This window comes from Alosa pseudoharengus, unplaced genomic scaffold, assembly GCF_046254945.1.
Source record: "Alosa pseudoharengus isolate Yale_2024_CS ecotype anadromous, Long Island Sound unplaced genomic scaffold, YU_APseudo_1.1 YU_APseudo_1.1_scf_2, whole genome shotgun sequence".
Taxonomy (NCBI): domain Eukaryota; kingdom Metazoa; phylum Chordata; class Actinopteri; order Clupeiformes; family Clupeidae; genus Alosa; species Alosa pseudoharengus.
The window spans coordinates 48893615-48907313 of record NW_027468663.1 but is presented as its reverse complement, the minus strand read 5'-3'; the positions used below and the strand labels follow the sequence as shown (position 1 = coordinate 48907313).

General features: G+C 40.5%; 1 protein-coding gene across 2 annotated transcripts; it reads left to right on the top strand.

The window, feature by feature from the left end:
- The first annotated feature begins 3517 nt into the window (after nucleotides 1-3517).
- On the top strand, nucleotides 3518-13036 carry LOC143134731 (annexin A13-like). 2 transcript variants are annotated; one of them, XM_076295333.1, is made up of 11 exons: nucleotides 3518-3620; nucleotides 4324-4399; nucleotides 4674-4768; nucleotides 5572-5739; nucleotides 6228-6261; nucleotides 6368-6447; nucleotides 6950-7018; nucleotides 7354-7455; nucleotides 7711-7786; nucleotides 8711-8823; nucleotides 10066-13036. In XM_076295333.1, the coding sequence occupies exons 1-11, from the start codon at nucleotides 3606-3608 to the stop codon at nucleotides 10183-10185; spliced, it is 948 nt and encodes a 315-aa protein (XP_076151448.1). In that variant the 5' UTR covers nucleotides 3518-3605; the 3' UTR covers nucleotides 10186-13036. The 2 variants fall into 2 exon arrangements, with proteins under 2 accessions (XP_076151448.1, XP_076151447.1); XM_076295332.1 differs by having other exon boundaries at nucleotides 3519-3620; nucleotides 5569-5739.
- The last annotated feature ends 663 nt before the right edge of the window (nucleotides 13037-13699 follow it).

Sequence of the window (13699 nt, the reverse complement as noted above, 5' to 3'; positions counted from 1 at the left end):
GACGACAGCGGCAGGCAAACAAGCGCATGATACTTGATTGTACACTTCGGAGCTGTTTCCTCCTCCCAGCTCTCCTAACCTGAACTTTGGATGTAATGAATCCAGAAGGTGACCTTGAAAAATGGACAAACAGTCTCTCAAAATTGCTTTGTCAATTCTGTTGTGTCCCTTGCAAGCATTCCAGATTGTTTTCAAGTATTTGTTAAACTATAACAGACAACGTTGTTCTTAGTGCAATTATGGAACTCCGAGTCACTTTATCTGCTGTGTACAGAGTGAATGTTTAATTCATCACTTGTACTGTGCTTGGTTGGTCATCTGGCTTTTGTTCTTAATGATTTTCTAACTGACAGCACAAATGCATGGGTGTAGGAACACAATGCTCAGATCTGCCATGGGTAAACAGTGGCTGGGATGTTGGGCTCATCGCGATAATTAGGGAAGACGTTAAGGAAGCGGGTTTTTAAAAGGTATTATAGTGACAGTGTGAGTTGTTTACTATTCAGCCAGTCCCCTTTTGGACTAAGCATTACAAATTGCTGCGTCGAGAGGCCTCTTTACCAGGCCAATTAAAATGAAACTCTTGGCATATCATACAGCTTCTTCATTATACATTTTGGGATTTAAAGTGTGAATATCAAAAACCCATATTCACACACACAATGTACACTGGAGGCACCAATTTATCACATGCAGAGTCAATTTAAAATTCCATTTTCCGATTTTAACTTACCTCCAATATCAAACTCAAAAGCTGTAACAAATCTTTGTCTGCATTTGTCACATACTGCAAACAGTCAAAGGTTATCCATTCTGATAGGTCGTTCATTGGCTACTTAAATTCACCACTTTCTCTATTTTGTACCAAAGATATAGACTCATTTTTGTTAAAAACCAAAAATGGAGGGTTTTTTTTTTTCAAAACAAGAAAGTTTGTTTGCATGTCTGTGAAGAAACCAGTTTTGTGCAGTAGGTTTGGGTCTCATCATAGATATACTCAAAGTATGGCAAATGGGCATTGCATGGATAATCAGACACACAGATGCTGTTCCGTTTATATCGATTATATTTATTTATTAATCTCTTGTTTTCTTGCATTGCTGTCTTCACTCGACTGGTGCCGTGGTATAATGTAGAGCTACTCTTATCAAACATAACCAGTGATGTTGACTGATGGGGAAGTATTTCAAAGGTACAGTGCTCCAGTGGCTTCTGCATGACAGCACATGTTTCTTCACTGACCACCTAGACTCCCGCAAAAGATTTTCAAAGTATCATCCAATGGAAACTATACCTGCCTAATCCACTGTATTTTGTGCTTGTACTGATGTCCAGTGACAAGTTGTTGCATCCACATGGATGGGGGTGTTTACATTGTAGATTTATATTGTGTTCAACTGTGATAGCATGTCTATAAATACCCCTGTGTCCCATGGAATAAACATTTCTATGAAATTTAGAACCCAGATTTCACTTTTCATTTCACTTAGTCTGTTAATTGTATCCTTAATAGTCCTCCTTAATGTTTTGTTTAGATAAATCAGCTTGTATGATATTAGTAGCACTGTCAGAATCCAAATATTGATTAGCTTATTTGTTGAAATTATATTTCTTTTTATTTCAAGACATTGTTCCTACAGGCTTTTAGTAGTTGATCTCAGAATTTAACCCATCTCTTCCTAAATTTGATCCACAATAAGAATCTATCGCTAAGTAACACACTGGCCACCTGGAGTTTCTTTTTTTAAAGGTAACAGTAGGATCTCTATCACACCCAGCGGTACACTCCATATGGCATACCTTGCAAATCCCTAAACAACATCATTCTGACCTCTTCAGAAAGCTTAATAAACCAGATGCTCACCACATATTTAGCCGTAATCATCAATCTTTAGGGCCGGTTCACCTACTGATATGCCAAGTAAACAACAGTGGGATAAGAGATGTGCCATGCACATTGCACATGCATTAATGATTCTGTTATGCCCAGCCCACACAACCTTCTTATATCTCAAGTACATCTAGACAACATTGCCTCCCTGAGGACATTGTTATCATGACATGCTTATCCATAGTGTATGGTACGGTACATACAAGATCCAGCTAAATGTATTATTATAAATGTTTAAACTTTCAAACCTTTCAAAGACTTTTTTCTGATGACAGTGTATGGACTGAGTGGGGCACATCCAATTGTAATTTCAAAAAGTAAGATGGGCCTGGTGGATACCAATTACGTCCAGTGCAGAAATGTTTTAAAAGTTGTAAATATCTCAGGACATGGACTACACGCCATTTCATGTCCTGTCTCTCAGACCCTAATTCTCATCCTGCATATTAAAATGGATGAAAGTATTGAGAAGAATCAAAAGCATTCCATTCTGCATGCGTATGCTGGTCAGTGCCTGGTCAGCTGTCAATACACAGAGAACATGTGGGTTGCTGCTGTTTTGTTTGAGCTCAAATGACAATGCACATTTGTTTTAGCTCCACCAAGGCTACTTCACAGTTGTGCAGTTCATGATTTTGATTTAGACTGTTTGCACATACTGATCAATTTCTTTCCAAAAGGGGGTTGTATTTCATTATAGGTGGTTGTTGCTGTTTTACAAGTTACTTATTCCATAACTTGCATGGCATATCATTGTTAGACTGAAAACTGTTTGATGTTAGTGCAATCAAATGTGAATTTGAAAAGCTTGTTACAAGCTTATTTTTAACTTACTACAGTAAGTGCTGTGCACCATGGAGAATCCACATGCTACACAATGTCAAGTCAAGTCAATGCTTTATTGCCAGTACGATGGAACGTCACCTGGAATTTGGATTAGTGCTTAGGCTCATACAGCACAGACAGACGGGACATACAGTAAGACAGCACAGACAGTACAACATACACAGCCCATGCAAGACATGACACAGATTACAGTAGAAAATGCAAATGGTTAAAATAAAACATTTTTAAAATAAGATGTCTTAAAAATGGCATGCATAGCATCTCATGAGATCTTGCCCTCTTTATATTAAGTAAACACCAGCGACTTTTAGCTGCATATTGACAGAATTTCTGTGCAGTAAAATGTTCAGCAGATCTAAAAACACTGCCAAACTAATTTACACCTGAGCATGCAAATACCTGACTATGCAAATTAGGCTGTGCCCTCTTCACACCAACATATAAGGTATACATGAAAACACTGAATATGCATGGTCTATGCTATTTTATATTTTATATCAAGCCCATATAATGCCCATATTGTTGATAATAACTAAAATTAGGCTACTTGATAGCCTATATATGTGGTTATAAAGTGAAATCACTGAAAGGCAATCCAAGTATTAAAAAATATATATGTTGTTTATAAATAGTCGAGCGTGAAGACATTGTGAAGAAATGTTGGAGCACATACCCATTCTGTGGTATACAGTGGGGTGTTTCCTGCAACTTGGTCTCCACCTCTAATTAGCTTGCATGACGTCAGGGATGCGGTGGTGGAGGACAGGAGTAGCCGGGGTGCAACAACAACAGGCCTGTAAGGAACTGGGAGTCAACAAGACATCACGGACATCACACGGACACGGACTTCCTGACAACGCAGTTGAAAATGGGAAACGTTCAAGTGAGTGGTGGAGTGAATTTTAAAGTGTCTCTGTTATCTAGTGCTGACAGATTGTTTTTTATTCACTATAACATTTTATCGTAGAAAACTATGTCCGACTTAAGTGGGAGAGACTGAGAGAAATAGACTCTTAACTTCATACGATATGTTGTGCTGCTGATGACAATGAATAGTCTGCCATAGTTAAAGGGCTTAAATGGGCATAACGGCTGTTCGTTTAGAAAAACCCTCGCATTTTTAATGTGAAATACTGTGCTGTCAAAGTTTTAACTGCTTATGCTTTAGTTTTTGCTCTAAAAGATGTTTGACCTTCACACTTTGTTATGTCTATACGATGATATTTCTTAACAATTTGGATTGTGCCGCATGAGGCTCTCGGATCCACCCACTGCTTGGGGAATTTATATATAACCCGACTGTGATCAATAAAGTCATACAGTCAGGAATGGCGGTGGGCGAGGCGGAAGAGCGCGGACGCTTTTCTAGCCAGCACACCAGCATCCCATGACTCAGCTAACATGACTGCACCAGTGCACCCCTTCTTGACTGACTGATGTGTTTCAGCAGCAGAGGCCGAAGGGACAGTGTAGTGTAGGGAGGAATTAGGAGGACGTAATCTGTCCAGGGAAATGTTTGAATGAAATGCCATTCTGAAATATTATGTAAATATTTAGTAGGCCTATTGGGTGATCTTTTATTTCAGCCCACCATTGTTCCTTATGCAGACTTTGATGTGATGTCTGATATCAAAGCCATACGCAAAGCATGCAAAGGCCTGGGTAAGTTTGTATTCCAGCAGGATATGTCAACAATTTGTAAAAGGTAGTATGGAGTTTCATGTTCTTATACTCAAACATATGAATGTATTCATTTATGTATCAAAACACGTCACACATTTAATGATGCCAATTGCCAAGGTAGGCTATTGTAAGCTATATGTCCTGAGAGAAAAAAACACTATGCTTTCTGTGCATTTATGCATATAAGTGACTGACATTCCCGTCATGGAATCCGTCTCCTTGATACTGTAACAATTTCCTGGTCACTTCACAGGGACAGATGAAGAGGCCATCATTTCAATTTTAGCCAACCGCTCTGCTGCCCAGAGGTTGGAAATCAAGCAAGCCTATTTTGAAAAATATGACGACGTAAGTATGGTGTTATTTCTGCTTGGATTTGTGTGGGTGTTCATGCAGTCAGCGCAGTGCTTTATTATACGGGATACTGATTTCGAAATTCATGGAGTGTCTGAGAATAGATTGAGGGCTTAGTGGTAGAAGTTGTGTTGATCATGCCTATGTCCAGGAATGTATTGGTAAAATAAGAGGTGGGTAAACTATGAATTCTGTGATCTCGGTGAGGTGGACTGCGCCATGCGGTATCGAATTTTTAAAAAAAGGCATTCAGAACATGTTTGATGATGGTGGAGGTTATTGTCCAATAACAATACCAGTGGTATTAAATGGTTCCTAGAGTGTTGTTGAATGTGCATATTGTGAATGTGGATAATACAGTGTGATTTTTTACTGTTAAAAGTTGCAATTGGTGAATAAACTCTTTTGAGAGGTGGATAAACTCTACTTCTGAAATTTCAGAGGTGGGTAAACTGCATTTACTTGTGTTTAGCCTCCACTACATCCCTGCCTATGTCTGAAAAAAACTGACAGAAAACTTTCAAGTAACTGCTCAGCACTATAACTAAACTAATTTTTTGTCATCATTTTTGAAATATGCACATTAGGCCTATAGTGTTTGATGACTGATAACCTATGTGATCGTGCACAGGAGTATACAAGATTCAAACAGATAGTCTTGAAGAAGGATTCAGTGTCATATTGTATCAACATAAAGCTGTAGGATGAAGGGCTCCATCCACTGTTGTTGAGAGGGGATGTTGCTCATCAGCTTCCAAAAGAACCTTTGTGCCCACTGTGTGCCTTCCCCTCAGGAGCTGGAGGAGGTTCTGAAGAGCGAGCTAACGGGCAGCTTTGAAAAAGCCATCATTGCCATGCTGGACCCTCCACCCGTCTATGCTGCCAAGGAGCTCCACAAGGCCATGAAGGGGGCGGGCACTGACGAGGACGTGCTGGTGGAGATCCTGTGCACCAGCAGCAACCAGGTCAACAGCATCACAGCCACCTTCAACAACAGCATGCAGATTCAGTAGAAACAACTCCTCTCAATTCTCCTTCAAACAATTCATTATCACATAAGTAAAGGCTTTCTTAGTGCATGGGCAGAGAGTTTGACGGAATTCCTGTTTCCATGGAAATTACAATTATTTAGAAGGCTGTACTGAATTGGACTCAACGATGTAACAAGACAGTGAGAAAGCAGCAGCTGTGTCATGTAAAAAAAAATTTTTTTTACACTGTGAAGTTATGTGAGGCTATTAAACTTCTTGGTGATAGGCTTACAGTATATAAATAGCATCATAAGAGAATAACGAGAATCCATGTGCACTCATGACACTGACATGGAAGAACATAGATGTATGACACTGAAAGCGTTGACAAATTGAACAATTTTGATCAGTTCTACAACATTGTAGCCTTGCAATATTGCAGTGTCTTAATAATGATATTACTCTTATCCCTTTTAAAATAGGATATCATAAACCTGAAAGAGGCCTACACCCAAGGTATGTGTAAGGAGTTGATAGTACAGTAATAGTTATGGTCTCTGAATTTATTCTAAATAATTTATCCCATTCATATGTCTCTGCTTCTCTAAATCCCCTAAACCAGTAAACGAGCGTGACTTGGGTTCTGACATTGAGGAGGACACGAGTGGGGATGTGAGGAACCTGCTGACCTCTCTCCTTCAGGTAAACGTATAAAGAGTTTTATATTCCTTTATTTCTATTCACCACATGTGTGGAGTTATTAGTAAAGTGTATTGTGGTCCACATTATGTGGAGAACTCACTGCTCCCTGCTGCTGCACTCCCTGCTCTCCAGAGTGGGTATTTGTAGGTGATAAGTGTTCTGGCAGAGTCTGGGTCATTTTTGCCCAGCTTTCACACCCATCCTGTTTCCTCCGTCTTTGAAAGATGTGTGAGTCATGTCCTGCCCTATGTTTCCCATTATGATTTTTATGAAGCATTATTTCTGCTGCCTGAACATAAGCTCCTTCAGTAGGTACAGGTGTCCTGGAGAAATCTGTCAACCTATGATGCCATCTCTATTGGATAAATTCCTGACTAGAAAATTATCAGTAGTGATGTACAATGGGTATCCATTTCAGCTACCTTCTTTTTTGTTGTGGTGGCAGCTGATGAACACCGATTTGTGTTTATTAAGGTTGTTAATCTTTTCTCTTCACCGCCAGGCCAACCGGGATGAAAACTATGAGGTGGATGAGGGCTTAGCTGAACAAGATGCAGCAGAATTAATCGAGGTATGATTACTGTCTTAGTAATAGTAATGTTTACTAATTACAGTTTGTGCAAGTTAACATTTTTAAAACAACATACAGGCACAAAATGGGCCTAACATCTCCAAAGTCTTGTCTTTTGATTTCCTGCAGGCTTGTGTTACAAATTCAATCCAAGTCCTATTCACCTAAACAACCTCTTGGAGATTTGTTTTCCTCTAGAACATCATTATCTGAATAAGTGCCAGACCAGAATGAGGGAGTTCGGAATACCTGTTTAAAATGCAAATTGTAAGACGCGCTCTCTCTCTCTCTCTCTCTCTCTCTCTCTCTCTCTCCCCCCCCCCCCCCCCCTCAAGGCTGGAGAGGGCCGGTTTGGGACAGATGAGTCCACCTTCACCCACATCCTCACACACAGGAACCACCTGCAACTCCAAGCCACATTCAAGTCCTATGCATCAGTAGGTTCACACACAGTTCATGGTGTCCCAAAGGACTTTTCATAGCCTAAACAAAATCACACCATCAGTCTCTCTTGTGCCACTTAAAACTGAACAGGAAACTAAATATTGCAAACAGGTATTACACAGTAGACTAGGAAAGCCTCTTTCAAATAAAGACAATAATGTTCCATATTCGAATGCACTATTTTGGCATTCTTTATTGGCTTGATGTGATCAGATGTTTAGCCCTGGTGTTTCTATGTGTCGGTCTAGCTCTGTGGCACTGACATCCTGGACTCCATAGAGAGTGAGGCCACTGGGACGTTAAAGGACTGCTATATCACTCTGGGTGAGTCCCTCTGAAGGCTCTGTAATGTCTCTTGGTAGATGCCCTACTTACAGCCCTGCTGAAAAAAACGCTAGAAACCAGCAATGTAAGACCAGTAACACCAGCTAAAATGACCAGCTTGAGGTGGTACGACAAGCAAAAACAGCTGGATTACCATCGTAAGATGGGTAAACCAGCTGAAGGTATGTTTTCGCAAGAGTTTTGCGAAAACATTGTCTAGCTAGTCAACCACAGGGGCAGCCATGGCCTACTGGTTAGCGCTTCGTACTTGTAACCGGAGGGTTGCCGGTTCAAACCCCGAAGCGGCTGAAGTGCCCTTGAGCAAGGCACCTAACCCCTCACTGCTCCCTGAGCGCCGCTGTTGTAGCAGGCAGCTCACTGCGCCGGGATTAGTGTGTGCTTCACCTCACTGTGTGTTCACTGTGTGCTTCACTAATTCACGGATTGGGATAAATGCAGAGACCAAATTTCCCTCACGGGATCAAAGAGTATATATACTTATACTTACAGTATACAATCATTGATGGTCAAACAAGCTGATTAACAAGCTGGTCAGCCAGCAATCCATCTTGAACTGGTCAGGCTGTTTTTTTCAGCAGGGAGATCACTAATGTTGAACCAGAAAGACCCAAGTGAGCCTTATTAAATATCTGTCGTACACAGCCATGTTTTGATACAAAAAGGTAAAAGTTTTTTATTAGTGAATTCTCATACTAATGTGTATGTTAGAATACACCATATAAACTACCTATAGGATGAGTATGGCATAAAATAATAGAGTCTAATGGCAAAAATGGTTTATTAGATATCTGTAAAACTGACCACTCTGAAAGTACAGTTTATTGAGTTTTTTTCATGACAAAACAACTTGGACCCACACAACACACCACTCATCAATAATAAATCTTTCTATGCTGTTGTCAGTGCGCTGTGCCAAAAACCCCCAGTTGTACTTCGCTCGCCAGCTGAACAGCGGCATGAAGGGAGCTGGTACTGATGAGGACACACTCATCCGCATCATCGTGGGCCGCTCCGAGGTATGTCAGAGCTGTCCTGCAGAGCGTCTGTGCTGCAGGCGACCTGGCTGATGCATATCCACCAGCAACCCTAGTCCTGGCAGTCACAGGGCTATGGAGTGCTTCCATGTGTGAGGGGGCTTTCACGCTTGAGTCTTTCGCAACTTAACTCGTCTCATGTGTATGAGTTCATGTTCGACACTGCTTGGAGCAGCAGACTTTCAATCATCAATCAATCAATCACTCATTACATTACATTACATTACATTACATGTGGGTAACGCATTTTTAGCCAAAGCGACTAACAACATGTTAAACAGTTTTTAAAGCAATTCTCTCAACAATTCTACAGTTTAAAAAGGTGGAGTACAATAAGAATAAGTGCATCAGTAAGTGCTGTTTTTAAACAGTCAAGTGTCAGTTCTAGTCTGAAGAGCTTGGCCAGCCATTCTGAAACAGTCAGAGGCAATTCAAAACGAGTCAGAAAGTCGAGAAAGGAACCATCGTCAAAACTTTGGTGTCCACCACTCCATCCAAAACAAACCAGAAAAAAGCACTCAAAGTGCTAAATTCCCAGAATTATCCTTTAACACTTTGTGTGCCAAAAACACAATATTGCGTTTTTTGTTCTCATGCATGGAGTGCCAAAAACGCAATATTGAGTTTTTAGCTTTTTTAAATTACAAAAATAGACACTCTAACACACCTTATGTGCGATTTTATCTCTATGATGATCCTATGACAGAACTCTATGATGAATAGAACTGAAATAGATAACGATCTAAAACTCATGAAAACGCACAATTTGGACTTTTTTCTGGACATTTTATCATAACTCGGCTTTTGATGGTTGCCGCTTTGGGTCGAATCAGTGACGCATGCATGTCAGGTCAAAACCAGGCCATTTATTTTCTTGGGTTTATCACTAGGCGGCAGTCTCGCCAGGTCGTGCTAGGTCACTTCCCGGAAACTTTGCAGGCAACACAACGCTATCTCCATAGAAAAAAAAACAGGGATTTTGATGAAAACTAGCCACTGTTAACTTGGGATTTCTCAGGAACAGAGGCATGTAGAAATAAACGGTTTGTACCCACTGAGAGCTTAAAGTCTCACCTTTCAAACGAGCCATAATATGCGTCCATAGCTATAACATAAAATACGCAAGTAAGTAAGTAAGTACAGCTTTATGTCACTGGTGATAAACTTTCTCTTTCCCAAATTGTTAATTTGTTGGTTGGCTTGTTTTACCTGATTGCCTGGCAGATTGATCTGGAGACCATCAAAGACATGTACCTGGAGAAGTATGATGTGACTCTGAAGGACGCGCTGAGCTCTGACTGCGGCGGCGACTTCAAGCGTCTGCTGATGGAGCTCCTCCACTGAGAGACGGCCACGCAGACGGCCAAGCTGCCACACCAGCTGGCCTACTCTCAGCTCCCGCCAACCAACAGAACTCAGCCAGCACCCCCGCGCTCTGTCTCTCTCTTTCTTTCTGTCTCTCTCTCTGTTTTGCTTTCTGTTGGGGGTGTTGACACCAAATATTCCTACCTTTCTCTGTCTGTCTGTCTCTCCCATAATTTTTCCACTAACTTTTTAACCTAAGTGCCGTCAGGTGACACACACATCACGGTAATCACATAGTCAGACACTGCTGAGGTTTAGATCGCTCTTCCTCAGCCTCTGTTTAAGGGACCAATGCTACAGATAGGTGGTGCAACAGATGATAGTTGTCTCCAGGTAATAACACAGCAAACCTACTGCCTTCTCTTCCACAGGCCAACGTGACTATGTACTGCCACCAAAAATGCCACCAGAGTGTAGCACTGTAGCTACCTGCCTGCTACCTGTTTTATATGGGACTACTTAGAAACTCAATACTTAACAAGGTATTAATCATAATTTATCTTAGTAAAACCATGTGTAGTCTATTTTAACACACTACTGCAAGTAAACTCACTTTAAGAACATTGGCCCTGATCTTAGGCCTAAGTTTTGTATTAAATAGAAAGGTGTTCAGGTGCTTGTTTTAACTTGTGAAGAAATTGCAATAGGAGGAATCTGCAGTATGCCTCTGCTTAATTTATCATCAGTTATATGGTGTATGCATGTCCTTAAAAAGCTCTTAAACGCTGCTGTATTGCTGTAAATCCATATACAGATGCAATTAGAATATCACTTAGCATATAAACACTAGCCTTTCACACCATAACACCAGAATGTCAGTTATGTAACCTTGTGAGAAATTACCGGTACACAGTAGGCTATCTGATTAACATGCAAATAGGCAGGCTTCAATGGGAGTTTACTAGGGACTATTATGTTATTGCTGTGTAAAATAGGATGTGAAAATATGAATTGAAACTAAACAAAATAAACTATTAACTGTAAGATCAATGAAATCTGCCTAACTATGGTCTTTTTAGTTAACTGTTATTGTACAGTGATCTTCAAAGAATGATCTAGAAAGGAAATTTACCCAATGTGCTAGAATGGCATTTCACTATAACTTTGTTGTAGTTGAGGCATTTAAGGGCAGCAAGACATTTAAGGGTAAATTGTCAGTCTCTAGATGGTGCTGTTATCCATTTTATTTCTTATACATTTATTTTTGTTCACCCACTCCATGCATTATCAACAGGGTCAGCTCTAGGTAGGGGCCAGGGTGGGCTAAGCCCACCCAAGCATTGTGTCTTGCCCACCCAAACAAAGTCAAGATTTTTTTTTTTCAGTTGTGCATCTGTGCAGTGTGCACCCTCAAGCCCAGCTTGGATGTAGATGTGTTGGTGTTGAGTGTAATGGTAGCTAGCTGGTACTAGCTGTGTAGTAGGCCTATGCATGTTTGTTAGGTAAAACTCCTTCCTGATGCCTTAAAAGAAAACTCAAATTTTTCACATAGATCTATGTTTCTCGAAGTCACTGAGTTCTGTCTGTACAAGAAAAAACCCTGAAAACAGTCTGTGTTACGTAGCTTGTTTTGCTGCAGCCATCAGCTAGAGTAGCCAGGCAGCTACAATACTACAATCAGCTAGAGTAGCCAGGCAGCTACAATACTACAATCAGCTAGAGTAGCCAGGCAGCTACAATACTACAATCAGCTAGAGTAGCCAGGCAGCTACAATACTACAATCTAGGGGGCTTGATTTTAAAAATGCCACCAAAGTGTAGCACTGTAGCTACCTGCCTGCTGCTGGCAGGGATGGTGGAAAATACATCAAAATGTATTTTAAAATAAAATATCAAATACCCTAATTTTAAGTGTCAAAATAAACTACAAAATACATTAGCCACACCATGTATCAAAATTAAATGCTGCATTTTTTTTTTTTTTAAGTACTAAATGGTCTTTAAATGGAGCATGATATCACTTTCCAAACCGTCCATATCTGTATATTAAATAATACATTCCTTCATCCGTACACTGACTCTTGCTTAAGTGGACAGTGTTTGAGAGCCACAGCTTTTCTGCCTAGGAGACATGTCATAACCTGCAAACAGTCAACAGATCAATTATGTTGACTTTCCTGTTACATCGCCTAAATACTGTCAGAGATACACTCAAAAAGTCACAACTGAACTTGTCAAGCAGTAGGCCTACAAGGTGGAGACATGTCTCTGACATCGTCAATGCATGCACCGATTGAGCAATGTTGCAGGGCAACCACATTACCGGTTCCATGTGTGCCGATTGGATGATTAAAGGTCTCAAGAAACTGATCATTAAAGTTCTCTATTTTCCTGAATCTCAAGATTATGATCACAACAAGTCTGGACAAAGTCAGCACCAGTCAGAGGCTACATTCATTGTTTTGCACTTTTATCATGTCATCAGATCCCCAAATATATTTTAAATCAGAAAAACTGCCCATCCTTGGCTGTTGGCTGCAGCAACTCGAGCTAGGTAGTAGACCCAGAGGCAGACCTCTCTATACGTGCACTACGCTGGCCTTCCCACAAATGAAACAATCTCTCCGTATTTGAAATGATGTTGTATCAGCCCTACTCAGCCTTCTTGGTGCAGATGTGCTCTTACTCTCAACATTTGCAACTTGCTGCTGCTCACTGATTTTTGTCTTACTGCAGTACTTCGCTCTACATGATACATGATATGAAACTTTGATTTTGGAGGAAATATCATCTGTATATGGAGCCAGAGATTTATGGACCTTCATCACCATCAAAACAAAATTCAAGTGAATATAAATATTTTAATAAAGGTGTTCCATCCCAATGTTAACCTGATTCAATTGGATCTGTGCTTCATATGAATTGTTTACTGTGACATATGAAATCATTATTAAATGTAAATATAGATCAGCACTTACCTTATGTAACTTACCTTGCAATAACAATGAATTTGTCAACATTCTCCTCACCACTGATAATGTGATTTGGACTTGGAGACTGTGTTTTGGCAGTGTTCCGTTTTCTTTCATTTTGGACACCTTATACATTGAGTGACAAAACACCCTGATTCGTCATACTATATTTACATATTTGGTATTTATTGGATTCAGAACAACCCCACCTTTCCCACAAGCCATCATATGTGTTCTATGATAATCCCTGGTAAAGCAGCCACAAAGTAAATGAAAACATTCTGCATAGATATTCATTTTTTGCATGTCCGCTTATTTTAGGTATGTGTTTACATGTCTCTATTCATTCATTAGGGGCAGCCGTGGCCTACTGGTTAACGCTTCAGACTTGTAACCGGAGGTATTGGATTCGAATCCCGACCACGGCTGAAGTGCCCTTGAGCAAGGCATCTAACCCCTCACTGCTCCCCGAGTGCCGCTGTTGATGCAGGCAGCTCACTGCGCTGGGATTAGTGTGTGCTTCACCTCACTGTGTGTTCACTGTGCTGAGTGTGTTTCACTAATTTACGGATTGGGATTAA